At 49.8% G+C, this 27,759-nt stretch overlaps 1 protein-coding gene across 1 annotated transcript; it reads right to left on the reverse strand.

Annotated features, from left to right (window-relative positions):
- Positions 1-1,948: 1,948 nt before the first annotated feature.
- Positions 1,949-26,758, reverse strand: CNDP1 (carnosine dipeptidase 1). Its single transcript, XM_061130772.1, has 12 exons — positions 26,585-26,758; positions 22,974-23,099; positions 21,370-21,519; positions 18,699-18,861; positions 17,940-18,028; positions 14,493-14,693; positions 13,143-13,227; positions 8,714-8,874; positions 7,326-7,490; positions 5,726-5,867; positions 2,684-2,831; positions 1,949-2,499 (listed from the first exon to the last, which is right to left on the reverse strand). The coding sequence occupies exons 2-12, from the start codon at positions 23,055-23,057 to the stop codon at positions 2,424-2,426; spliced, it is 1,464 nt and encodes a 487-aa protein (XP_060986755.1). The 5' UTR covers positions 23,058-23,099; positions 26,585-26,758; the 3' UTR covers positions 1,949-2,423.
- Positions 26,759-27,759: the final 1,001 nt, after the last annotated feature.

Below are 27,759 nucleotides of genomic sequence, written 5' to 3' on the forward strand. Positions count from 1 at the left end.
GCCAACACAGGGAGCACAAGCTTGATCCCTGGTCCAGGGAGATTCCACATGCCACGAGGAAGCTAAACCAGAGAGCCACAGTTACTGAAGCCCACGTGCCTGGGGCCCACGCTCCACAGCGGGAGACCCCACAGCCACGAGCAGCCCACACACCGCAGCAAAGAGCGGCCCCCACCGCCTCAGAGGCAGCAGGCTGTGTGCAGTAGCGAAGACCCAGTGTAGCCATGATACATTTTTTAATTTTTATATTTTTACAAAATACAGATTGGCATCATAAACTTCTTGTATATTTCGTTGTGGGGAACTCTGTGAAATACACCAGGTAGGCCCCACAAAATCCAAGATGTTAGAAGATTCAGTGTAAACTGGCGAGCATAAACCAAGCTTAACAGGAAAGAATATCAAACACCTGCCAGCACCTAACAGCTAGCATTAATTTTTTAACTTTATTTTTGTTTATTTGACTGTGCTGGGCCTTCATCATGGCATGTGGGATCTAGTTCCCTGACCAGGGGTCAAACCCAGGTCCCCTGCATTGGAGGCAGGCATCCTACTCACTGGACCCCCAGGGAAGTCCCAACAACTAGCCTTTAAATGTCCTGTAGCATCAGAGGAAAAATGCCCCCACCTGAGTGCCCTCGTGAGGCTGAGGCCTCAGCTGGGTCCCACGTCTGCGACGCGGGTCAGGACAGGCTGAATTCCTGGCCCTCGGGCCCAGCCATGTTAGATGGGGGCAGCAAGTCATACAGCTGACATTTCAAGAACCCATGAAGCAGCGGGATGTGTTATGCTTGTTTCTTATTTAGAATTAGAAACATTTTTTAAATAAACCCTTAAATCCTTCTCCATTAATGTGATTTAAATAATGAACTTATAAAGATTAAATCGGCTTGTTTACATATCCTCAACTGTAGAAAACATGCAATTTTTTTGTTTGTTTACACCATCAAATCCAATCAAGCCAAACAAGATGGTTAACTGAAGTGATTAATGATCAGCTGCATTGGCTGATAGCTTTAAATTTAGACTGTGTTACTGATGTCAGGGTTGATTAGTTCTCTATCTAAAACTGATGCTATTAAAAGCTTTGAGCAATTTAGATGTAGTCATTGACTAAAGATCCAGGGGTGAGAGAGATCCTATCAGGATGAATTCTGCATTCACAAGTGCACAGATGCTGAAGAAACGGCAGGCCTTTACTGGAGCGGCAGGAAGGAAGACGGGGATGCAAGAGGGGCAGCCAGCTGGCATCAGGTAAGAGGCTCAGAATGTCAAACACACTCATCTTCACCCGAGGAATCCTAGGGGGCATGTGGACATGAGCACTGATCATTTCCATCTCAGCAGCTTTGAAGAAGGAGAAGGGGAGCACGAGGTTAAGGTGGTCCCATGCTGTAACTGAGCTTCTAGATGGCACTAGGGGTAAAGAACTTGCCTGCCAGTGTAGGAAGCGTAAGGAGGTTTGATTCCTGGGTCTGGAAGATACCCTGGAGGAGGAAATGGCAATCACTCCAGTATTCTTAAGTCACCTCTCCCTGCTCTAGGGGGAGGTAGGGTGGTGTGTTATTTACAATCCACCTGAGACTCTTATTTTTGGGCTTCCCTGGTGGCTCAGCTGGTAAAGAATCCACCTGCAATTCGGGAGACCTGGATTCGATCCCTGGGATGGGAAGATCCCCTGGAGAGGGAATGGCTACCCACTCCAGTATCCTGGCCTGGAGAATTCCATGGACTATACCATCCATGGGGTCACAAAGAGTCAGACACAACTGAGTAACTCACTTTCACCAGTATTCTTGCCTGGGGAAATCACATGGACGAGGAGCCTGGTGGGCTACAGTCCATGGGGTCACAAGGAGTTGGACACAACTGAAGCAGCTTAGCACATGAACACGTTTTAGTAACTCCTCTAGCAGGGAACCCACAGGGGAATCATAGTAGTCAGTGCAGGAGACCAACACATTTATCAACAAGAGAAAGGGGACGTATGGTAAGTGCAAGGGTGACATAGGATGGACAGTCAGTGGGCGGAATGATTGTGTCTCTTGAGCACTTAGAGGCCTGGAGCACAAACTGGGATCACACCAATGGAACTGCAAGCAGAGAACATAGTCAGAGGCTTGTCCTCACCCTGAAGGGCACTGCAAGCCCAAGCCAGAGAGGACTGCAGCAGGACGTGGGAAAGCAACTTGTCCAAGGTGGCTGTGACTTCAGAAAGGCGTGCAGCAGCGACATTAAACCATATCCAATGTCTGTGCCTCGGAAATATTTTATTACTGGTCCAAAAGTCCAGGGACACTCTAAAATGGGAGGGGAAACATTATTTTTGAGAGCAAAATTCTCTGGATATTTAGATTCTGTTCTTGCCCAGGGTCATGTGAAAGGGGAATCTGTTAGCAGTTCAGACCGAGACTGGAAGGTTTCTACCATGATGAACGCAGCTTTGCCATCTCTAGGAAAAAGGCAGCAAATAATTTGGATCCCTGTATGTAGTTCCACCTAACAAAAGAAATAAGAGACACTGTTACTCCTGCTCAAATGACAGAGGAAAACGGGTCTATAATTTAAACAGGAAGCCTTGATGATGCACATTCCAACTAGAGGATGCAGCCTGTCTGGGGTCACCAGCGTGGAGACCCCAGGCTTGTGCAGGGAGGCACCAGCGCCCACGGGGTCCATTCACCTGTTGATCTTCTCGTTCTGAGAGTGCTCTCCATCATCCACAGCACCCAGCGGCAGCATTATCACACTCTTCTGGGTGGTGTCCTGGAGGGTCTTGGCGATGGGTATGGTTGACCCATCCCGGATCATATCTGGCTCTGTCCCAAACACTGAAATGCAGGAAAGGCAGGCATGTGAATAAAACAATGGCAAGACCACCCCCAAGCAATCTCCTCAAATGTACTGCTTACTTTGTCTTTTCTTTTTAAAAAAATCATTAAAAATTTGATACTTAGGATAAAAAGCTTCTTGATTCCACATAATATATATTCTAAAATCATCGAAAGAGTCAAGAAGAAAACCATAGTTGTCTTCTTTACAGTTATGTACTTTTAAAAAATTATTTTTAGGGGCTTCTCTGGTAGCTCAGTGGTAAAGAATCTGCCTGCTGACGCAGGAGACATGGGTTCAATCCCTGGTGCAGGATGATCCCACACATCGCAGAGCAACAGAGCCCAGAGGCCACAACTACCGAGCCTCTGCTTTAGAGCCTGCTCTCCTGGAGCTCATTCCCCACCACGGCAGAAGCTACCACTGTGCAAAGTACTCCCACCACAGCTAAAGAGTAATCCTAGCAGCAACAAAGACCCAGCACAGTCCAAAATAAATACATGTTTAAAAAAATTTAAATATAGTTTTAAATGTTTTTAAATTTGAACGAATTTTATACTTACAGAAAAGTTGCAAAAATTAGTACAGAGTTCCCATGTATCCTTTACTTTCCCTAACTTTATCATAGAACCGCTGTACAGTTATCAACAATAGGAAATTAACATTGGGTAACATTGTTATTAATAGCTAGACTCAGGCCTGAATGGAATTTTACCACGTTTCCCCTTTTTTTGTTCCAGGATTGAGCCCAGACTCCCACAGTGCATTTTGTCATCACTTCTGAGTCTCCTCAGGCTTGTGACAGATTCACGCCTCTCTTTGACTTTCATGAACTGGACCCTCTTGTAGACTGCTGATTGGCTGTTGTGTAAAATGTCCCCCCGATTAACTCTGTCTGATGCTTTCTCACGATTGGAAGAAGTCCTGCTTTTTTAGCAGGAGCTAAACAAGCTAAACACCACAAGATGGTGTACCCACTTTTATGGTTGCTACATGAATTAACTATTGGGAAAGTGGGACTTCTTTTGTTTTTATTTTTATTTGTAATCAACATATAAGTAAATAGCTGTACTCAACTGTCACCTGAATTTCTCAGTGTTTGTGTACTCAACTTTCAAGGTACTTCAGGAAATAGTATTAATGGATATCCTAAGGTCTAGAAAGATGAGTTCAGACCTTCCAGGCTAGAGGACAAGTTGCTGGTGACAGAGCAGGAATGAACAACGAAGCAAAGTCACAGAAGACAATCTGCCCCAGGACTTTCTCATCCACAGAGCAAGGTGTGAAGGTGAATAAAGACAGTGGACGTTGTTAGCAGAATGGTCCAGCACACAGATAGGCCCTAAGCTTCCCTGCAACAGTAGGTCAGGTCTCGACATTTCAATCACATGCCTCTCTTCAGTGGCAGTTCCTTTATCATGCTAACCCTTCTTCCTCTTTTCTTCACTTGGCAGTGGGGATGATTATGTAGCTCTAAGTCTTGGACTTGTCCTCTGATGGTTAATGTCTGTGTCCCTGGACTGACCATCCTGATAGAGAGTGAGGGCTCCAAGGAGGTCTGGACTCCAAGTTCCAGTTGGCCATCATTAGGGGAGTGCCCCAAGGCCCCTCTGTAATGTAGCACTTGGATCCATATAAACAAGTATCAGTGTCTTCCCGTCTCACATTTGGACAGACCCCCAAGGGCCCCCACCCCCGCTTTTAGGAGAGCCCCTCATTTTGTAAAAGGCTGGCTATTCCTTCTCCCCCAGCAGCCAGGGCCCAGACACGTGTCCCCTGCTCACCACTCACAGGATCCTGTCAATACAAAAATCGAAAGAGGCACCATGGAGGAAATTACAAATAAAGCTACTCCCCATCTCTGGAGAAGGACCACTGGGTTTAGATTCAAATGGGCTGGAATTGAGTTTCTCGTGTGTTTTGTGATTTTGTATAAGGAGCTCATATCCAGGAAGCTGCTTCAATGGAAGCTCGTTCCTGCCTTGGGGCTGTTTGCACCAGCCAGGCAGTCCAGCAAGGACTTCAGAAGAACAAGACCATACATGGTGGGAATAGAGACCCAAACCCATGTCAAGATGGGTCCATGGTTAAACATTCTCATGGGGGGACCCTGTGTTCACCCAAAACCCAAGCAAGGAGGGTCAAGCTGACACATACACACACCCCTCCAGGGTGAGCCTGGCTCCTGGAGAATGCCCTGCCTTATGTAGAGGGTCTCGTTTTCTGCTTCCTGATGCCCTGAGACCATTAATACCCACAGCGCCTTGTGACCAGGAAGAGCAAATTCCCTCCAGGCAGCCTGGTGTCAGCTTGCTCATTCCACTAAATCTTAGCTGCTTCATGTTTAATCCCAGAGGATTTCCTTTACTTTCATGCAGCTTTAGCTGTGCCTTTAAAAGGATGTTTTACAATATTAGTCATCATTTCCTGGGTCAGGAAGACCTCTTGGAGAAGGAAACGGCAACCCACTCCAGTATTCTTCCCTGGAAAATCCTATGGACAGAGGAGCCTGGTAGGCTGTAGTCCATGGGATCGCAAAGAGTCAGACATGACTGAGCGGCTAACTCCACACTCCCATCATTTCCATGAGAACTGGAGGTTTTCAAGTCCATAATTTTCCCCAAAATTCAAGTCTCCTGGTGTGAGCTTAAATGCTGGCTTTTCCACTAATAGCTGGGTGCCCTTCAGCAAATTACTTTGTCTCTTCAGGCCTTATTTATAAAATGGGGAAGGTAATAGAGAAGACTCATGAGACAGAGCATTGTGCATGGTAATACAGCCCATAGGAAAAGGACAATGATGCTGAGGTTTTAACCTTACCTGCCTTATCCACTGCTCCACCAGACACCACCCCCCACGGTAAACTGGCAACTCAAAATATCTTAAGTCCAACCTGTTTTGATGGCTCTTTTTGCTGCAAGATACTGATGGTCGCTAATATTTGCGATCCACGGGTGCAGTCCTAGTGCCATGGAAACAGTCATCTGGTTGGAGCTGTTTCTTTTGGAGAATATGTATTCAAGATGCTGCTTCACCTGAAAGGTAACATTTTCAGGTGTAAGAGAAACCTTCAAGTAATTCTCTCATACCATGAATGCACAGTCGTCTTTCATCTGGAAACTTGATTAAACCTCAACCCGACAAATTTTGAGTGTTTTGGGCTTTGCCTGAGTTCTTCCGGAGGGCCGGCCTGGAGTGAGCAGGCCCTCCAAGATTCGGGGGTGAGCGGCGGGTTTCATCCGATGGGAGCAACACTGGGTCTCACTCCCCTTCCTCCCCTAGACTCTCCAAGGCCAGCCCCGCCCCAACCCCTCCTCAGCACGATGTCTGTTAGCATCTGGTTATTTGGAATTTTGCTAGTTATGAAACATAATGCAAGTATAACTTCATCTGATGACTGATTGCCCTCTGGACTTATCAGTACCTTCATGACTATTTGGGGAACATCATACATTTGGAAATTTCCCAGAAGTGGGAGCAGTTCTGAGCTAAGCTGTGAAGGAGCCTGGCCATCAGTGTCCTTCTCTCCCCTCGGTTCTGTTAGCTGCTACTAGGGAACTCCTCCAAGAGTAACTTCAGACTCTGAAATAGTCCTTCCAGGGAACTCCTGGGGGTCCAGGGGTTGGGACTCCACACTATCACTGCCGAGCGCCCGGGTTCAATCTCTGGTCAGGGAACTGGGATCCCACAGGCCGTGTGACGTGGCAAAAACAGAACAAAAAATCCTTCCACTTTTGGCTTCAGCAGATGTCAGTGGACATCTGTCACGTGTGCTGGGTCAGCACCCAGCTGGTCACAGCTGTGAGCAAAAGCAGGTTGGGCCCGCCCTCCTGGAATCTGTAAGTTACAGAAAGAGGGACAGTAAGTACGAAAAAGGGAAGGAGGGAGGAGAGGAGGGAGGAGCTGGGAGGAGGGGAGGGGGGGAGGGGAGGGAGGAGGGGGAGGGAGTGTGTGGATGCGATCAACAATAAAAGGGACAGGACACAGGGACAGAAAGGGATGGGATGAGGTTTTTCCTGAGCGCACTTATTCAGAGTCTACTTTCTGTTAAAATTGAGTGAACTGACACTTGGTGGATAATTGAGACACTGAACTCCCGCCAGATAGCGTTGTCATTAAAATGGCTGCGTTCAGAGAGTGGATTTCAGACAAACTGATGACTGCGGATGCAGATTTTTCCGGCTCAATCCAGCCGTGGGCAGTTAGCTGCTCCATCTGGATGGAAAACCAATCTTGCCTTCATGTCTACCATTTGCTCTTTAAAAATTTCCCATCACTCCAACTCCAAATGGTCACTTATCTGACTACTGTAATTGCATATAATTGAGCAGAGAGATTTTCACCAAACAAAAATTTCTATCAGTTTCTTGATGTTTGTTCCAGTCCCTTTTCCACTGGAGAAAAGAATGATACTTCAGTGCTAACAACTGAACTGCCCCTACACTGTGGTGTGTGGCACTCGGGCGCGGGCAGAGAACACGGCACGCGTTTACCTGGGTCTCCACCACAGACACATCCATGTGCGGCACTAGCCGGATGGAGAATTTTCCTATGACTCGGCCAGGAATGACTGTTTTGGCTCCAGGCTCATGAAACGCACCCTCAATCCCATGGATAGAAAGAGATGGGTACCTCCACAGGTGCATTAGAAGTTCCTCCTATGAGATAAAATCATTTATTACAGAGAAGAATATTTCATTAAAACCCGGTCGAGTGGTATCGCGCGTTCACCAGTGTCTGTACGCCTGCAACACTGCTCACGACAGGCTAATTATCACCTTACTGAGATGGGCCTGGATGACAGTATGGGTGGGCTTCCCCAAGGACCCGAGACCTGCCCGAGCTGCTTCCGCCAACCACAGCCCCTCATCACGCCAGCTCTGAAGTCTGCAGTTAGAACTGGGGTTCGATTATAAATTTCTGTCCCCAGTCATTCCAGTGACAACTTGTGTGCTAAATGCATTTTGTTTTCCAGAAGCCTTCAAAGAAATCTGCCGACCTTTGAGCCGGTGGCCCCCAGAAAGCCAGTCTGAGCGAACAGATATACTTCGTGATAACAAACTCCCCACTTCTGCTCAGGGTCCCTCCCTCCCCGGGAGGTTCCCCCCCAGGAACCAGCCAGAGTGACCCATAAACTGGAGGGGCAAGCGGGCTTTTGTTTCTTAAAAGGAGGAGTAGTAGAAGGGAAAACGAAGAAATCTAAACTGGCCAGTGAGTGCTCAGTCACTTCAGTTGTGTCTGACTCTTTGCGATCCTATGGCTACTCTGTCTGTGGGACTCTCCAGGCAAGAATACTGGAGTGGGTTGCCATGCCCTCCTCCAGGGCATCGTCCCAATCCAGGGATCGAACCTATGTCTCTTATCTCTCCTACACTGGAAGGCAGGTTCTTTACCACTAGCACCACTTGGGAAGCCCAGATTTGCCAGTAGCCAATGCTTTTGGCTGTGGGCTTATTTACTACACTGAGGCAGTGATGGAGAATTTACAGATTAAACCCTAAAGCTCTAGTTTTGTCTTTTTTTTTAATTAAAAAAAAAATTCAGGATCTTGGAACTGAAATAATCTCAGCCAATCCCAACCTCTAAACAGACAAGAAGCTCAACTCACTGGCTGAGGGCTGGCATGGGGTTGAGTCTCATAAACTGACTAGAAACACGCGGCTGTGAGTCAGGCCGCCCAAGGCCCATGCTGGACGGACCCCAGGAAAAGGGCCGGCTGATCTTGCCCCTGGGACGGGACCCTGAAAGGGAAAGCTGCCCTTATGAGCCCGTGCTCCCAGCTCTGAGATGTGCAGAATGGCAGCGCATGGCAAACCAGGCACTGGGAAAGCATGGGTTCTCAGCATTCCTCTTTTGGATTTCCCGCCGAGGCGTGACCTACCTTGGTGTCAAACAGGAGCCTCTTAACCTGGCTGCTGCTCCGGAACTCGCCCACGTCCAGGTCGATGGCCTCGTACATCCTCTTCTCCTCTTCTGTAACAGGGGCCACGCGCTCATAGATCCCAGGGACCAGGATGTGGCCAGACTCATCCACCAGGCTGCCTACAAGACACGCGGGGGCGGGCGCGGGGGCCGTTATAGGTGTTCGGGGTCCTAGCCCTGGAGAGGAGCCTTAGGATGGACATGACTGTTTCTGGCCTGTTAATCTGCTTCACCAAAGCCCCATAGCTCATAAGGCAAAAACTGTAACGCAGGTACCATTAAAGAACAAATATTCATTATAAAGAAGAAATCAAAGACCCTATTATATAATATACATTCATTATAAACAAATACAACCGTAACTGCTCTTCAGGGATGTACTTGTAGATGCTGTGTGCTTATCAGCCCCTGAGGGTCCTGAGTTATGAATTCCCCTCATTTAGCCCAATAAGGAGTATCATATATCAAATAAATGATGCAATCTCACTAGTAAAATTGAAGTCAAAAATAAATTGGGCACCGACAGACTTGGACTGGCTGTAACTGATTTACAATCTGCCTCTGTCTCCCCTTGCTCCTTGGAAGAAAAGCTATGACCAACCTAGGCAGCATATTAAAAAGCAGAAACATTACTTTGCCCCCAAAGGTCCGTCTGGTCAAAAGCTATGGTTTTTCCAGTGGTCATGTATGGATGTGAGAGTTGGACTATAAAGAAGCCCGAGAACTGAAGAATTGATGCTTTTGAACTGTGGTGTTGGAGAAGACTCTTGAGAGCCCCTTGGACTGCAAGGAGATTCAACCAGTCTGTCCTAAAGGAGATCAGTCCTGGGTGTTCATTGGAAGGACTGATACTGAAGCTTAAACTCCAATACTCTGGTCACCTGATGGGAAGAGTTGACTCATTGGAAAAGACCCTGATGCTGGGAAAGATTGAAGGTGGGAGGAGAAGGGGACGATAGAGGATGAGATGGTTGGATGGTATCAGCGACTCAATGGACATGAGTTTGAGTAAACTCCAGGAGTTGGTGAGGGACAGGGAGGCCTGGCGTGCTGTAGTCCATGGGGTCGCAAAGAGTCAGACACGACTGAGCGACTGAACTGAACTGAACTTCTGTCACCCTGATGAAAACAGCACCAAACTTAGAAGTCCCACCAGTGACACAGTCATTGAGTCTTTAGTGTCCCTGAACCTAAACTTCCCCTGCCAGGCTCGTCTTCGAGGACAGAGGTGAGTGGCAGACAGACCTGCTGGTAACGCAGCCGGAAAAACACAGGTAGGGAACCAGCGGTGGGACCACCTGGGCCAGCCTGTGGGGCCAGCCAGGGCGGGCGGCGCAGTCAGTGGTGAGAACGGACACGTGTGTCTGAAACGCCAAGGGCAGCAGAGGCCAGGATGCCCAGGGTCCGGGTCATGGTGCCCATTTAGCTGGTGCGGTCAGACCTTACCCCTGAGTGGGGCAGGGGTGATTCAAACAGACATCTGAGACCTGAGGCTGTGATCCGAGCAGCTCACCACTTCCTCCAGCAGAAATGCCCCGGGGGCCCAGTCCTGTAAATCTCTGTTTTCTTGGGATGGAAGCGGACTTCCCCATGCCAGCTGGGGGGGGTAAGTATCTGATTTGTTTCAAAAACAAAGTGAAAACATGTGCTTTTCATCCTGTTCAGGACCCTAGTGGGACTTTTTCTAGCAGAGACTGTGCCCTGGCAGGGCTGAATGGAATTCCAGGTCTGGGTGAAACCACAGTCTACCAGGATGCAGTGAGGCAGTAGTGCCTGGGGCGGGTGGGGAGACCTCTAAATGCAGTCCCAAAGATGCAGGGATGCCACGCATTCCATGCAGGGAGGCAGCGGAGGATGAGTCTGGTAAAACAGAGATTATTTTGTCTCCCCCTACCCTGCAAAACAAAAATATTAAGTTGTATGCTATCTGAATTCTTCTGGAAACAATTTAAACACTTTAAAGAAAAACGGCTCGCTATTTTCTGTCTGAAACCATCAAGCATGGAAAATACTGTCCAAGAGTTATATTGTAGGAAAACTAGAAGGCCTTAAAAAATAGGTGATAGATGAATAGGCAGACAGAAGATAGAGCACAGACAGTAGATGGATTTCGCTATTTCATTGGGTAATGAAGGAGCAGGATGCACTAGAATAAAGTAACGCTGAAGACTGGGGGTCGACTGCTCAGCAGGTCTGCCGGAGGGCTGGTGGTTTCCTAGGGGAGGCCCCAGGCCACTGGGGTGTGAGTGTGTAGGGTGAGGTAGTGCTGTGTCAAGGCGTGAAAAGCAGGGGTCTTTGCTAATTGATCCCCAGAGAGGGTGCATGCGTGCTAGGTGGCTTCAGTACTGTCCAATTCTTTGTGACCCCATGGACCTTGCCCTCCAGGCTCCTCTGTCCATACGACTCTCCAGGCAAGAATACTGGAATGCTTTCTGGCCATTTGCCCAAAGGGGCTTGTTCTGAAATTTGCACAAAGTTAAACTTTATCCAGGTGAGAAAGATCCAGATGTTGTGGGGTCTGAAGCTTGTCTAACCTGAAAACCTCTCTTTAAAAAAAGAAGCAAATTATGACTTGAATTGATGCTTTTGAACTGTGATGTTGGAGAAGACCCTTGAGAGTCCCTTGGACTGAAAGGAGATCAAACCAGTCAATCCTAAAGGAAATAAACCCTGAATATTTGCTGGAAGCACTGATGCTGAAGTTGAAACTCCAATACTTTTGCTACCTGATGCGAAGAACTGACTCATTTGAAAAGACCTGATGCTGGGAAAGATTGAAGGTCAAGGTAGAAGGGGATGACAGAGGATGAGATGGTTGGATGGCATCACTGACTCAAGGGACATGAGTTTGAGCAAGCTCCGGGAGATAGTGAAGGACCAGGAAGACTGGCGTGCTGCAGCCCATGGGGTCACAAAGAGTTGGACATCACTGAGTGAACAACAGCAACACGTTACTACAGCACGTGCAGAGTCCCTGCCAGGACTGTGCAAGTCACTCTGCAGATGTAGCTTCCCTCAGCTCCACGATCCACCTGACTGCTGGGCTGTCCAGGTGTAGGTGAGAGCTGCAGTGAGTCAGGCGGGTGAGCAGGCTGACACAGACACACACACACACACACACACACACACACACACACACACACACACACACACACTTACATTCACCTGCATTCCCCAGGCCCACACCAGAGAAGTCAGGGATGAGGGGTGGGGGGCAGCGAGCAAACTTGTAGGGGAAACACTGACTGAAACCGCCCACCCAGGCCAGCCAGCATAGTCACCATCTGCATGAGCTGTTTTACGACAGGACGTACTGGTAAGGAACGCGGAATCAGCAAGCCACCACCAACCAGAAGAATTACAGGAAAGGTCAAACGGAGATGCCACTCATCCATCCTACCAACCCCCCCAGGATTCTGCTTGCTGGCACCCACCTCGGCTGAGTGATGCTTGTGCCACTAGGAAGGACCCTGAGTCAGAGTGATTGGCCAGAGACCACCCGGAAACGGATCCCATCAGCATAAAACCCAGGACCTCGAGCCACATGACAGAGAGTCCTCCTGGGTCCCTAACCCTGCCGCGGGCCCCCCGGGGGCCCCTTCCCAGTGAAGTCTCTTGCTCGGTCAGCATGTGTGTCTCCTCGGACAGTTCATTTCCAAGTGTCAGACAAGAGCCACTCTCGGGCCCCAGAAGGGCTCCCCGACGCTGCAACAGACTCACTGGTGTCCCTGGGCCACGTGGGGTCCTGGGGACCCGTGGACAGAAGCCAAGAGGCGCGGGCAGACTGGGCAACGGCTCTGGATGCTTTTCCGGAAGGGTCTGTCCACCATCGTCCCCGAGGACGGCCAGATGTGTTGTGACACCCAGTAAATGAAAAGGGGGTGGGTTGAGAGAGGGTTTCAATCCTTGGAAATAAATAACATGGATGTAATAAGCCTCAGGAGCTTTAGGTTATCCTCTGAAAGTCGCTCAGTCGTGTCCGACTCTTTGCAACGCCATGGACTACAGAGTCCATGGAATTCTCCAGGCCAGAATACTGGAGTGGGTAGCCTTTCTGTTCTCCAGAGGATCTTCCCAACCCAGGGATCGAACCTAGGTCTCCCACATTGCAGGCAGATTCTTTACCAGCTGAGATACAACGGAAGCCCAAGAATACTGGAGTGGGTAGCCTATCCCTTCTCCAGCAGACCTTCCCAACCCAGGAATCAAACTGGGGTCTCCTGCGTTGCAGGTGGATTCTTTACCAACTGAACTATCAGGGAAGCCCTAGGTTTTCCTCTGTTCCGCCCTTATTCAGGGCTGGCCTGAAACCGAGCAGGAAAGGGCCAAGTCCAGAAGAACCACGTTAGCAGATTCCTTGAGGCTTAAAAAGTGAAAGAGGACGTTACCGAGAAGAGCGACCAGATCCGCCATGGGTTCATTGAGGATCCCACCAAAGGTCCCCGAGTGGAAATCTTGATCCCGGCACTTCACCTGCAAGACAGGCAAAGGGAAGGCAGCTGCTCCCCCCGTGGCCACTCGACAAGAGCCCTCACCTGGCACCAGACCCGCCCAGGCGGCCCTCAGGACTCGGGTGGGTCAGCTGACACCCCCGCCGTGTTTCTCTCACATGACGTGGGGCTTCATGTCCCACTGGCTCCCCTGAAACTGGCTTCGCCCCCAGCCTCGCCTCCAGCAGTGCTGTGTCCCAGACCACCAGCCACCCCCCGACCCTGGGCCGTGGCGATGTTCACGGAGCTGTCTCCCTCTTGGTTTCACCCCAGCTCTTACTCAGCCCTCCTTCCAGAGAAATTCTCCAAGAAACTTCCTTCTGCTTGTTCTCTCTTGCCTGCAGGACAGGTCTCCTTGTCTCTTCTAATAATTGCTTTTCTGTCTGCTCACCCCGATGCGAGCCTGGAGCCTCCTTCCTCTGCACTTGGAGTGGGACCCACACTCACTCACTCATGGGCTCCACGGTCTCAGCGCTCATCCCTTGAGCCTCCTTCCTCTGCACTTGGAGTGAGACCCACACTCACTCACTCACGGGCTCCACGGTCTAAGCGCTCATCCCTCGAGGTCTAACCTTGGACCCACCCACAAGACCTAAGGCTTCTGTTTCTTTGGTACTTAATACTTTGGCATGCTCCCAGCTGCTGAACTGGAGGAGGTTTGGAAGGGAATGTCTTCTACAGATGCCTCCCACAGCGGTCATTTCCAGGAGGGCTGCGGACCTGTGATTCCATCCCCTTCATGAACTTGGCCTCCTCCTGTGCACACCGTGTCCAACCAGCTCCCAACTTCTAATGAGTTTGGGGGTGTGTGTGTGTGTTTTAATCGTTTTCAGCTCCTTCCCTCTCAGCCTTCCTGCCTGGCTGGCCCTTCCCTGCCCCGCCATCTCACAGCACTGCCAGATGAATCCTTCACTTACTCTCTTAAGCCCTCCGCCTCCTCAAGCAGCAATGTGAACACAGCCCTTGGGCTGGTACTGCTCCTCTGGGATCCCATGCTCTTATCCCTCCTTCTGGCCCCGGCATCTCTCCTCCATTCCCCTGGCCACAAGCCCCTCTGCCTCTTGACTCCAGAAACATGGACAAAGCACATGCATTCACTGTTGGGGGGCTTCATGGACGTCCCCCAGTCCCGAGACCCTGTGATTCCTCCCACCAGGTCAAGCACCCAGGTCAGCATCTGCTCCATCCTCCCACCAGGATCCCTGCGTGGACACCCCCACCTCCCTGACGGCCATGGTTGGCAGGTACCTCCACAGTGAAGTAGCTGTTCCCCCGCGTCCCATAGATGAGCGCCGGCTTCCTCCGGCTAATCCACAGGTTGTCCGAAATCACAATGCAGTCCACACTCGAGAAGAACCCAGACTTTTCTTTCCGGACAAGTTCCTCCAGGGCTAGAGACCCGGCCTCTTCCATCCCTTCGATGAGGAATTTGACGTTCACCGGGAGATCCTGCATTAACGATGGGGCAAATCATGCTGCAGGAAAGAGTGGACCCCTTGCCCTTCATGTTTTGAAAACCCAGGATGTGTTTGTGTGTAACATAAATACACTGCACTGTTACACACATTCCCACAAGCTCTGTTTACAACGAAGCAGTTTTAACTCAGGTTGTGAGGGAACCAAGGTAATGGCCAGTGAGGCAGGAAACTCATGTTGGTGACCAAGGATCTGGGAGGGCGGTCCTAAAGAAAAGGCTGTGTCCACAATACAGGGTTCCTTTCGGCCCTGCAGAGAGGCCCTATCCTTCCTCTCTCCAAGAGGACTTTTTCCAGAAGGGTTACTCCATTCCAAGTCTCTTTTCTGTCCTCATAATCCTGAGCATGATAAATGAGAGCTCTTTCCTTTGAAAGGCTGTCTAATGTTTAAGCCTCGGGATAATTTTTATTTCAAGTATCTGTTATTTTTCAGCTATGAGCTCAATCTGCCTTTTAACTTATTCAAAGGCTTTGATCTTGCAGCAAAATGGAACTTGAGGTTTTCTCTAGTTAATATTAGGGCGTCTTTAAAATTTTTACAATGTGCCTTTCCCCCATTTGGTTTTGATCTTTTTGTATCTTTATAATGTGTAACTTCATATCTTTGAGAGGCACGTGGAGAGGAGAGGTCAATGGCTTTTCCTGGAACACGAGGCGAAATGGGAGCGGTAGGGGTTGAAAAGTGATTCAGTGCAGATGAGGCAGCACACACATACTAATTAGTTCTAATGAGTGAGGCTGACTCACCCCTGTGAACAAAGGCAGGCCGAGTGGGGGATTACGTTTGAGAAAGTAAGTGACCTTGGGTCACTTAGCTGGTTAAGGGGATTTGGGGATAAAGATTTGCTCAGTGCATTCCCTGAATATATTTCTAGGTGTCTTAGGAAGTCAAGCTAAAGTTCTGAAATTTTAATATTTGAAAGCTCTTTATTAACATTTAGCTAGAAAACAATTGCTAAGGAGCAGTTTAAATGCCTTGGAATTTTCTGGCAAAATATGATTAATAAAATACAAGTCAGTAGCTATTAAGTGTCAGAGAAGGATCTGAGACCAGCAGCCAGGGCTCTCTGCTCTGTCCCTTAACACCCAAGGGACCGGGGACTAGCCACGTCACCTCTTGAGTGACAGCCACTTCTTTATGTGAGGTGGGTATTAATACTCGCCCTGCCTCTTGGTAAGATGAGCCAGAGAAGTGTACATGTAAGTGCGCTGAACAAGACAGGACGGGGATGGAAGGGAACCAGGAAGCAAGAAGCCAGTGCTCATAAAGGGCCTGGTACTTGCAGGTACCAGAGAAACTTTATACGTGTAACTTCACTTAATACACTCAATAAGCCTGGTGATAGAAACGATCAATCATAGATCACAGATGAGGAAAGTGAAGCTTGGAGAGATGAATTGATTTGTTTAGGGCCATGAGGACTTCATACGTTTTGTTTGTGATTATGTAAGTTTCAGAACTGAAATTTAAAAACCAAACTAGCTTTTTACCTTCATACAGACAGGATGAATGGAGGATTATATATTATGTATGCAGCACTTCCCAGGTGGTACTAGTGGCAAAAAACACGCCCGCCAATGCAGGAGACATAAAAGACTCGGGTTCAATCCCTGGGAGGGGAAGATCCCCTGGAGGAGGGCACGGCAACCCACTCCAGTAGTCTTGCCTAGAGAATCCCATGGACAGAGGAGCCTGGAGGGCTACAGTCCCAAGAGTCACACATGACTGAAGTAGCTTAGCACACATGCGTAGAAACTTATAAATATTGTTTTCCTCTTCTTAAGGAAGAAGAACAGAAAAAGAGAGGAGGAAACTGGTGAGGAAGGAAGGAAAGATAAAGAGACCAAGAAAGTAGAGAGAGAATTGAAGAGAAAGAAAGAAGCCAAGGGCTTATTTAGAGGAGCGCATGAACAACAGGTCAACAGGGCCCGGCCAGAAAGATGTCCCGATTCATTAAGCTTGTCTTCCTCAGTGAGATAAAGCAGTCAAGTGGAGAGCACTCAAACTCTCTCTTCTGCTTCTTCTCAGGAGAGAGAGTCTCTGGCACCTGATGAAATCACTTCCAGCAAAAAACAGAAGCAAAGCCAGGGCCTGCTCAATGGACAGGATTTGGGAGAAGCAGCATCAAGGATCTCAGCCTCGGGCACGGCTGAGCTGCTCCACTTGCCTTGTGTTTCTCCTGTAGACACAGTGCCCAGAGATGGAGCCCCCCACCCCAGTCCTCCCCAGATAGGACAGCCCACCATCGCCATAGCCACTGTCATCACCATCACCATCATCTCCATCCTTATCAGCACCATCACCATCACTGCCATCACCACCATCACCGTCACCATCACCATCATCATTACTGTCGTCATCAACATCACCATCATCTCCATCATCATCACCACCATCACCATCATCCTTACTGTCACCATCACCACCATCACCACCATCACCACTATCACTATCACCATCACCATCATTTCCATCACCATCAGTACCATCACCACCACCACCACCATCTCCATCACCATCACCATCATCATTACTGTTGTCATCAACATCACCATCATCTCCATCCTCATCAGCACCATCACCATTCACTACCATCACCACCATCACCACCACCATCATCTCCATCACCATCACCACCATCACCAACACCATAACCATCATCTCCATCACCATCATCCTTACTGTCATCATCACTATTACCATCACCATCATCATTACTGTCATCATCACCATCACCATCACCATCATCTCCATCCTCATCACCACCATCACCATCCTCTCCATCACTATCACCATCACCATCATCATTACTGTCATCACCACCATCACCATCATCTCCATCTCCATCACCATCACCACCATCACCATCATCTCTATCACCATCACCATCATCATTACTGCCGTCATCAACATCACCATCATCTCATCCTCATCAACACCGTCACCATCACTACAGTCACCACCATCACCACCACCATCACCATCATCTCCATCACCATCGTCCTTACTGTCATCATCACTATTACCATCACCATCATCCTTACTGTCATCACCACCATCACCATCCTCTCCATCACCATCACCACCATCACCATCATCCTTCCTGTCCTGTCATCACCACCATCACCATCACTGTCATCATCATCACTATCACCACTATCACCATCACTGTCATCATCACCATCACCGTCCTCACTCCCAAGTGCAGCCAGCACCAACCTCGTCCAGGGCCTTGAACGCGCTCACCGCGTTGATCCATGCTAAAACAGGTCCTTTGTTGTCTGTTGTTCCTCGGCCATAAAGTTTTCCTTTAAAAACGGGGGAAGAATTTTCAGAAAAGCATTGATGCCTCTGCCAGGTTGAGTGAGGGAATCAAAAACAAAAGTAGTTTTGCAGATAATTGCTTGAATCAGGTTCTCTCTTTTTCTAGGCAGCAGTCTTGCTCTGAACTCAAAAAGTTTTATTTCTTATATACAAATAGTATGCTAGTCAACAAATGTAAGCTAATTGAAAATATACAGAGCCCTTTGGCCTTAATAGTAGTTAGCTATTTTTATCCAAATTCATTGAGAAAGACCTGAGGATTTGTTGCAAAATATCAGGTAACTCAGCCTCTCACTCTGAGATTTTACAATTATCAGGGGAAAGAAAAAGGGTGCACAGGTGTCTCCATTAATCTTTCTTCTTCTTGTCTTTATAAAGTATAATTACATTTGATGTTTTTTGAAAAGAAAATATGTAAAACCCAAGAACTCCCATCCTGGGGACTTAATTCACCCAGGGGCACAAAAGCTCATAGTTTCTTTCACAAATGAAAGAAAACCAGCTTCATTGAACCAACTGGTGAACCAAGAGCGCTGCATTCTTGGTGCATTCTATGCATCTGTCCAATCCTCACAGCCACAGGTAAAACCTGGTACCTGAGGCAGAGCTGTATCTCAAACCGTTAAGCTCTGTGAGCGATCCTTCGCCACTGACCGTCCACCTCCGTCAGCGTGTACGGGTCTGTGAGCCACCCGTCCTCCTGTCTGGCAGGCTGCACATCCACGTGGCCATAGAAGCACACCGTGGGCTTCTTGGGGTCACTGCCCAGTTCAGCCAGGAGGATGGGAGGTATTGGGAGGGTCTGACCATCAGGCAGCTGCAGAAGGAAAAGGGATAATATTTATAAAACATAACTATTTAGTTCTTCCAGAAAATTCAAAGACATGGCACTAGCAGTCTGTTTCTACCCCTGGTCCTTGGAGAGCCACATTATTTTTATCTGACTCTTAAGGGGGTACCACAAGACACTTCTAATGTAAACATCATGAGAAGTAAAGTCCTTTCTCAGATACACACTGACCAAGAGTAAACTTAATTGAACATGCTCTTCCATATGAGAGCTTTCCCAGTGGTTTGGCTGTAAAAGAATCAGCCTGCAATTTTGCAGATGCAGGAGATACAGGTGTGATCCCTGGGTTGGGAAGATCCTCCAGAGGAGGAAATGCCAACCCACTTCACTATTCATGCCTGGAGAATCCCATGGACAGAGAAGCCTGGTGGGCTAGAGTCCTTGGGGTCACAGAGAGTCAGACACGACTGAGTGACTAAGCACACTCTTCAGTCTGAACTCAGACTCCACCAGCTCCAAGCAGGCAGACGCAGTCCTGGAGACTAGTCTTTGCACACACGTCAGCGCTGAAGCAGGGGACACTGGGAGGTTTGAGTAAAGGTCCATGTGCCCCCGTGTGTGTGTGTGTGAGAGAGAGAGTGTGTGTGTGAGAGTGTGTATGTGTGTGTGAGTATGTATGTGTGTGCGTGAGAGTGTGTGTGAGAGACTGTGTGTGAGTGTGTGTGTGCATGACTGTGTGAGTGTGTGAGTGTGTGTGTGACTGTATGTGTGCACGTGACTGTGAGTATGTGTGTGTGTGAGTGTGTGTGAGACAGTGTGTGTATGTGTGTGTGTGAGTGTGTGTGTGGCTGTGTGTATGTGTGTGCATGACTGTGAGTATGTGTGTGTGTGAGTGTGTGAGAGTGTGTGAGACAGTGTGTGTGAGTGTGTGTGTGTGACTATCTGTGTGTGTGAGTGTGTGTGTGCATGACTGTGTGTGAGTGTGTGAGAGTGTGTATGTGCATGACTGTGTGTATGTGTGTGTGAGTGTGTGTGTGAATGTGTGTGTGAGAGTGTGTGCATGAGAGTGTGTGTGTGCGTGACTGTGTGTATGTGTGTATGTGTATGCATGACTGTGTGTGTGAGTGTGTGTATGAGACAGTGTGTATGTGTGTGTGTGCCTGACTGTGTGTGAGTGTGTATGTGTGCATGACTGTGTGAGTGTGTGTGTGTGTGTGACTGTGTGTGCAAGACTGTGTGTGTGCATGACTGTGTGAGAATGTGTGTGTGCATGACTCTGTGTGAGTGTGTGTATGAGACAGTGTGTGTGAGTGTGTGTGCATGACTGTGTATGTGTGTGAGTGTATGAGACAGTGTGTGTGAGTGTGTGTGTGTGACAGTGTGTGTGTGCGTGTGACTGTGTGTGTGTGTGACTATGTATGTGTGAGTGTGTGTGTGTGACTGTGTATGTGTGAGTGTGTGTGCAAGCGTGACTGTGTGTGTGAGAGTGTGTGTGTGACTGTGTATGTGTGAGTGTGTGTGCAAGCGTGACTGTGTGTGTGTGAGAGTGTGTGTATGAGACAGTGTGTGTGAGTGTGTGTGTGTGTGTGCATGAGCGTGTGTATGAGACAGTGTGTGTGTGTGACTGTGTGTGTGAGTGTCTGTGTGAGTGTGTGTGTGCATGACTGTGTGAGAATGTGTGTGTGCATGACTGTGTGTGAGTGTGTGTATGAGACAGTGTGTGTGTGTGCGTGACTGTGTGTGTGTGAGTGTGTGTATGAGACAGTGTGTGTGTGTGCGTGACTGTGTGTGTGTGTGAGACAGTGTGTGTATGAGACTGTGTGTTAGTGTGTGTGTGAGTGTGTGTGTGTGCATGACTGTGTGTATGTGTGTGTGAGTATGTGTGTGTGTGACTGTGTATGTGTGTGTGTGTGCATGACTGTGTGTATGTGCGTGACTATGTGTGTGTGAGTGTGTGTGTGACTGTGTGTGTGTGTGTGACTGTGTGTATGTGTGTGTGAGTATGTGTGTGCGTGACTGTGTATGTGTGTGAGTGTGTGTATGAGACAGTGTGTGTGTGTGTGTGTGTGTGTGTGAGTGTGTGTGTCCCTGTGTTGGTCGTGTCTGACTCTTTGTGACTGCACGGACTGTGGTCCGCCGGGCTCCTCTGTCCATGGGATTCTCCAGACAAGGACACAGGAGCCGGTCGCCACGCCCTCCTCCAGGGACCTTCCCCCGAGAGGCAGAAGGGAACCTTGATTCTGAGAGGTCGGTTCCTTTAAGGAGGCATTTGCGCTTAAGGGAGAGGGCCCTTGGGCAAAACGCAAGGCACATGAAGGACATGAACAGCACGGGTGAGGGGCTTTCACGTGCCCCCTTCACCTGCCCCATCTGCCCCTCGGTCCGGCAGGACAGGAAGCCAGTGCCACAGCCTCACTGGGACTGGAGACGATGGGGCGGGCAGGGACACTGGGAAGCCCTGGGGAGCCCAGGGAAGCCCCATCCTGGCCCCAGGAAGGGGAGCCTGGCCGAGGCAGGAGGCGGGGGCACCGGCACCTGCTGAAAGCCCGCGTCCACCGAGGCCACGCGGGCTCCCAGGCCCCGGAGCCGGTCCGCAGCCAGGCCCGCCATCCGGTGCAACTCTCGTCGCAGGCGGGGCACCGGCTGTACCGAGTCGCTCTCGACGGCCACCCACTCCTTCAGCGTCTGGGGGCAAATCGACAGGTGGTTAGTGTGGGGGGTCATTATGTCTGATCCCCTGGGCGTGTCTTGCAGGAACCCCGGGTCCTCTCTTCTGACCTGGAGACCCAGCTGGAGGTGAGAACAGGAGCCTGGGGGAAGGATGGATGGAGGAGCCTGCCTCTAAATCCTGGACCTGGGCCCCCCAGGCCTCGGCCCCCATGGAAGGGCCGTCCCCGTCACCCAGCTAGCTTCTGAACTGAGAGCCTCTGGCCACCCGCTTGAGGACTCGGCTTCCCATGAACACCCCTTGTGGGTCCCTGACTCACCTCTCTCTTCTCTCCCCACTACACTGGACAACACCCCAGGAAAGTTGTGAAAGCCCAACAGGCATTTCCGTCAAGTGAACACGCCCCCACAAGGAAGGAGCCCATGAAGGCCCAGCTCAGGGCCAGCAGCTTGGAGATTCAGCTAGTACTTTAGTATGAACACGGGGGGTTCAGTCTGTTTGCACAATAATGTTTCTGACGTGGGCTGGTTGGTCCAGTGAGCAGACACTGACCATGCATCCCGTGCCAGACACAGTGTTGGGAGCTCAGGGTATTCCTGGTGGTGGAGGCGGGTGGGGTGTGCTGGGGTGGGCGGGTAGGAGAGCCAGCAGAAGGAGAGGGGTGTGCCAGGTGGGACGGTGGGTCCAGCGCCCCCAACCCCCATGACTTCCTGCTCCCCAGGCCTCCCTCTCCCCCTGGCCCCCACTTGCCATGTCTCTCCCCCCACACACGTGCCCACACCACGTGCAGATGGCCACGTGTCAGGATGAAGCAGAGAATCGTAAAGGAGGGAGTAAAGTACATAGTGCATGTGGGCTACAAAACAGACAGCCTTGCCATGAGCTTGACAGGACTCTGTCTGGACTTACAGCTGCTGTGGCAGCTGGTGGTGTAACGGGGACGTTTCAGGCAGGTTTGTGGGTGGAGAGGACCTCGGTGAGGGACCCTCTGAAGAAGAGGGGAGGATGGGCCATCTGAGGATGGTCCAGGGTAAACATGGACTCACCAGAGCTTGCCGGGCATCCCTGAAACGGACAGACCCAGAGCAAATGTGCTGGGAATGCCCCCTTTCAGGAGGAACGGCCAGGAGGGATCTCTTACCTAAATCTAACCAACATTGACTATTTTAATTCAATGAGGAGCCACAGGCATTTTAAATGGAATTAAGTTGTCAGGAAAAGGATGAGATGGTTAGATAGCATCACTGACTCAATGGACATGAACTTGAGCAAATTCCCGGAGACAGTGGAGAACAGGGAAGCCTGGCAGGCTACAGTTCATGGGGTCACAAAGAATCGGACACGACCTAGTGACTGAACAGCAAGTTGTCAGGCAAAAAAGAAAAAAACAAAAAATCCACATCTCCCAGCAAATTCTCCCAGCTTCCCAAAGTGCACTGTCCAAGTGTTCGGCGCCTGTCAGCTCTCTTACCTGCACAAATTCATCTTGATGGAGGTCAATGTACTGGAAGACTTTCTCCAGCGGCCCAGGGGGTGGGGTGGACGCGGAGAACATGCCTCCGACCAGCAGCAGCAGGGAAGCAAGGAGAGACGCCACCTGCAAGTGGGCGACAGCAGGGGGATCATTTAAAATAAGGACAAGGTTTAGGACTTTCCATCTCTAAAGTGCTTCAATAAAGTTAATGTTATCCGACACAGGTGCTTTCCATCTTTTGAACTGAAATAACATAAGGGAATAGAACAGGAGATGTATTTTTTGCTACAGTTTTTCCCAAACACTTCCTTTGCAATGCTAGAGAATTTTAGTAAGACAGAAACCAAGTTAACAAACTTGTCTTTAAGCAAGATTCTTCTGTTCTTTTCCTAATACAATCTTTCCTATGGGTTCAGGGGCTTCCTGCAGGTGGTGCTAGTGGTAAAGAACCTGCCTGCCAATGCAGACGATGTAAGAGATACCCAGGGGATTTGATCCCTGGGTCAGGGAGATCCCCTGGAGGAGGGCACAGCAACCCACTCCAGTATTCTTGCCTGGAGAATCCCATGGACAAAGGAGCCTGGCAGGCTGCAGTCCGTGGGGTCACAAAAGAGTCAGACAGTTGTCTGAAGTGGCAGCACACACATGGGGTCACTTCCTGAAAAGTTAAATCAGCTTCCTACATCCCAGGTGTCAAGGACAGTGTTTATAAGAGAGAAAGGTGTGAGTTAATAATATTAATTTAAAAATAAAACAGCAACAAAATTTCTTTGGGTGATTATTCACTTTACCAGAAGGAATATTTTGTAAGGACGGACTAAAATCCTGCGCAGTGTTGTAGGGCTTCGTGCCATCCACTCCTGAGGTCAGAATACTCTAAGAAGCTTTACAAGATTTGATCTGATAAATAGCATGGCAGGACTGGCAAGCATGTAGACACTGCTGGCCACGGTCTCTGCCTGGGAGCCCCCGACCCATGGTCTTCCTTCGTCTGAGACCCCATTACCTCCCCCCACCCCAACCCATGAGCCCCTGGTCTTCCTTCTACCCCCACAGAAGATTCCAGGCTAGGGGCAGAGCAGAAAAAAACAGGCCCAGAACTGAGTAGAGCTTCCAGGTTGAGAATGAAGCTAATTATCTTTCTCCGCTTCCTTCCGGATTGGTTCTGTACAGTTTTGAAATAGATTTTATTTTTCAGAAACATCTTAGGTTCAGGCTGCTTCTTCCCTTGGCCTCCAATTCCAGGCACCCAAAGAGTGAAGGTGAGGACTTGAGTCTCGAAGATACAGAACTACTACAACTCAACAATAAAAGACAATTTAACCTAATTTTTTAAATGGGCAAAAGATTTGAATAGATACTTCAAAGAGAATGCACAAATGGCCCACTAGCTCGTGAAAAGATGCTCGACATCATTGCCACCAGGAAACTCGGATTAACCACAATGAGGCAACAATTCACACCACTCAGGATGGTTAAAACCAACAAGTCAGATGACCACAAGGGCTGGCGAGGGTGTGGGAAAACCAGAAGCCTTGTGCATGGTTGGTGGGGATGTAAGGTGGCACAAGTGCCTTGGGAAGCAGTCTGGCAGTGTCCTTCAGCGGTTCAACAGAGCCACCGTACGATTCAGCAGTTCCACTCTTAGCTGCATGCCCAAGAAGGATGAAAATACACGTCCACCGGAAAACGTGTACATGTTCACTGCAGCATTGTTTGTATCAAAGGTGGAGACAAAAACCCAAACGACCAGCAATGAATGACTGTACAGACAAAATGTGGTGGAGACACACAACAGAATATTACTCAGCCGTGAAGACAGATGAGGTTTTGACATGTGCTACAATGTGCCTGAGCTGGAAGAAACAAAAGGCTACACTTTGCATTTGTCCAGTTACATGAAATGTCCAGAATAGGTAAAAACGGAGACAAGAGTAGGTTGGTGGTAGCCTAGGGCTGGGAGGACTGGGGGTGTGGGGTGTGTGTGGGGGCGGGGCTAAGCCTGCTCATGAGCTGGGGGATCTTCTCCAGCGATGAGAATGCTCTAAAGTTGACTGTGACAGTGACTGATCAATCTTGAATTCACGAAAGACCACTGAACTGCACACTGTGAGTTCATGAGTCATATTGCAAATGAGTCATGTTGCAATACAGTTGTCATCAAGATAACAATCAGGAATGTAAGCACCCATTCCTCAATAGAAATGTGTTACTAAGTATGAGAAATGTGTACAGAGGAAGCTGCGGAGAGGGTCCAGTGGGTGTCGCGGTGAGCCGCGCTTCTCCGCGGGCGCAAGGCGCGTTTGGCCCGGCAGACGGCGCCGCGGAGCCGCGGCCTCGCCTCTGCTCCCAGCTCACCCGACGGGAGCGAGTCTCCGGGCGCCTCGGGGTCCCGCGTCGGGGGCGGGCAGAGCCTGGAGCCGGGGCTGCGGGGACCCGCCGCGGCGGGACGGTGAGGACGCCCAGGAGGCCAGCTTCTACAGCTGAGCCATCTAAATGAACGGCTGAACTGTTATTTTTATTTTTCATCCAGTTTCCCTTACAAAAAAATTATCTGCTGCTCCTCTCCAGTGAAATGTGAAAGGAAAATCTGAAAAGGAAAAGGAAGCCACGGGAGAGGAAGGGAAAAACCTCGATGGTGACTCCCAGAGCACTTGGAGAAGGAGGGGCGCGGAGGACTGGCTTGTTCCGAGACCGGGTCCTGCGCGCAGGGCCTGCACCCTCAGCCCTCACCCGGGCGCGTTTTCCTGTCGTCTGCCCTTTCCCTTTCGGTTTGCCTCCCCTTTCCACTTGCCATCAGGCCCGCGGAGGCCGGCCCTGGGCGCTCATCTCGCCTTTAGGACCCCGGGTGGATCTCTCCTCCTGAGCCTTCTGTCATAGTCATGCTTGACCTGAACGAGTCACCCACAAAACCCTGGGCCTGAGAGAGGGCAGCCCTGGCCTGGCCTTGGCAGAAAGGAGTCCCTGGAGAGAAGAAGGTGCGGGCGGGGGTCCGGGAGCGGAGCTGATGCCCAGGCCCTAGTGTCCTCCCGGTGGGGCCGGCCCTGGGCTGCTCTGCAGGCTCCTGGAGACTCCAGCTGGGTGTTCTGAGACGGGACCAGAGTTCCGGGCGCCCCTGGGCTGCGTCCATTTAAACCTAAGGACTTCCGAGTTCTTGAAGTCCCGGCCACACCTCTGTGGTGACCATTCTCCACCCATCAACCGAGCTTCACTTCCTCAAAGCCTCTCCCCACCATGGACACAAGCCTCGGGGGTCTCTCTGCTCTCTCCTGGCTCCAGTCAACAACTGGGGAGAAAGATGAACCATGTGCTTCGCAGACAGCGGCTTTGGAATGCCCCTGGGCTGCCTCAGCCAATGTCGCTTCTCTATCTCCTGCCAGGAAAACATCAGGCATTTCAGGAGGAGGCTGGGTTGTCATTAGCTTCTCGTGTTGAGCAGCATAAAGAATAGAAAATGAAAGCATTCTCGCCTCCCACTCCCCCCCAACACAGCCAGGGACCAAGGGTGGCTCCCCTGTGTATACACGACAGCCCATTAGACAAACCCTTTTCTGCCCATAAGCAACTTTAGTGCCAGGGTTCACCTGGATGCCCAGAATGCTACTTACCAAGTCTTTCAGAGTCCCACGTGATGTTTTACAGCTATTGCTCTACCTGTGTCTGCTTTGGTGAATTTTATGATACAGAAAAAATGCTTTATTAGCCTAGTTTAATCTCATCATGAGAGGATTAAAGAATAAAAATTCCAAACCAAACAAGCCAGCTTTGCTGGATTCTGTTCATTCCCCTGCAGGCTCTGAACTGAGCCAAGGACTCCTGCAGAGATGAACCAGTTCAGCAAGCCCGTGCGGGCGGGGCTCTCAAGGGGGAAGCCTGGACAAGGCTCTGGGCCAAGGAGCAGTTTCAAGGATCAGGCCTCCCCAGGAAGTCCCAGGAGCCGCCAGTTTCTCCTCCTTCTCGTGGTTGAGTTTCACCCCAGAGGAGAGCTTGTTGTTGGTGTTCAGTCGCTCAGTCGTGTCCGATTCTTTGAGACCCCATGGATTGTAGCACTCCAGGCTTCCCTGTCCTTCACTGTATCCTGCAGTTTGCTCAAATCCATGTCCATTGAGTCGGTGATGCCATCCAACCATCTCATCCTCTATCGTCCCCTTCTCCTCCTGTCTTCAATCTTTCTCAGTATCAGGGTCTTTTCCAAGGAGTCAGTTCTTCGCATCAGGTGGCCAAAGTATTGAAGTTTCAGCTTCAGCATCAGTCCTTCCAGTGAATGTTCAGGAGAGCTCAGCTGAACCTCATTCCCAGACCCAGAGGTGATGCCTCACACTGCACACAGGCAGTTGGGATACCAGCACTGGGGCCACCTCTTGGTGGGGATCAAGCCAAAAATAACACACCAGTCAAAGGACAGGAGGAGGAAGGTTTATCACTTGCAACAAATAAGGAGAACACTTAAGGGATCTTTCTCAAAGTAGTGTCGCCCGGAACAGAGATACTTGGGGAGTTTTAAGCTAAGGGTACGTGCATCTTAATGAAGGGGCTGAAACAGAGCAGAATTCAGCAGAGAACTGGGGCAAAGGTAGTTGACAGATGATTGAAGTCATGAGGGTTAGAAAAGGTCAATATTGTCATTGCTCAGATTCCAGTTGGTCTGGAGGTGGAGCACGTTGGGCTAATCTGTACCACTGAAGCAGACCTGGGGGTCTTTACAGCTGACTCCTTGTCTTTGCTATTGTTCTGTCTCTCGCCCGATGATGATCATTTGTTCCCGCAAGATCACGAATTACTC

The sequence above is a fragment of the Dama dama genome, chromosome 27 (assembly GCF_033118175.1).
Source record: "Dama dama isolate Ldn47 chromosome 27, ASM3311817v1, whole genome shotgun sequence".
Lineage (NCBI taxonomy): Eukaryota > Metazoa > Chordata > Mammalia > Artiodactyla > Cervidae > Dama > Dama dama.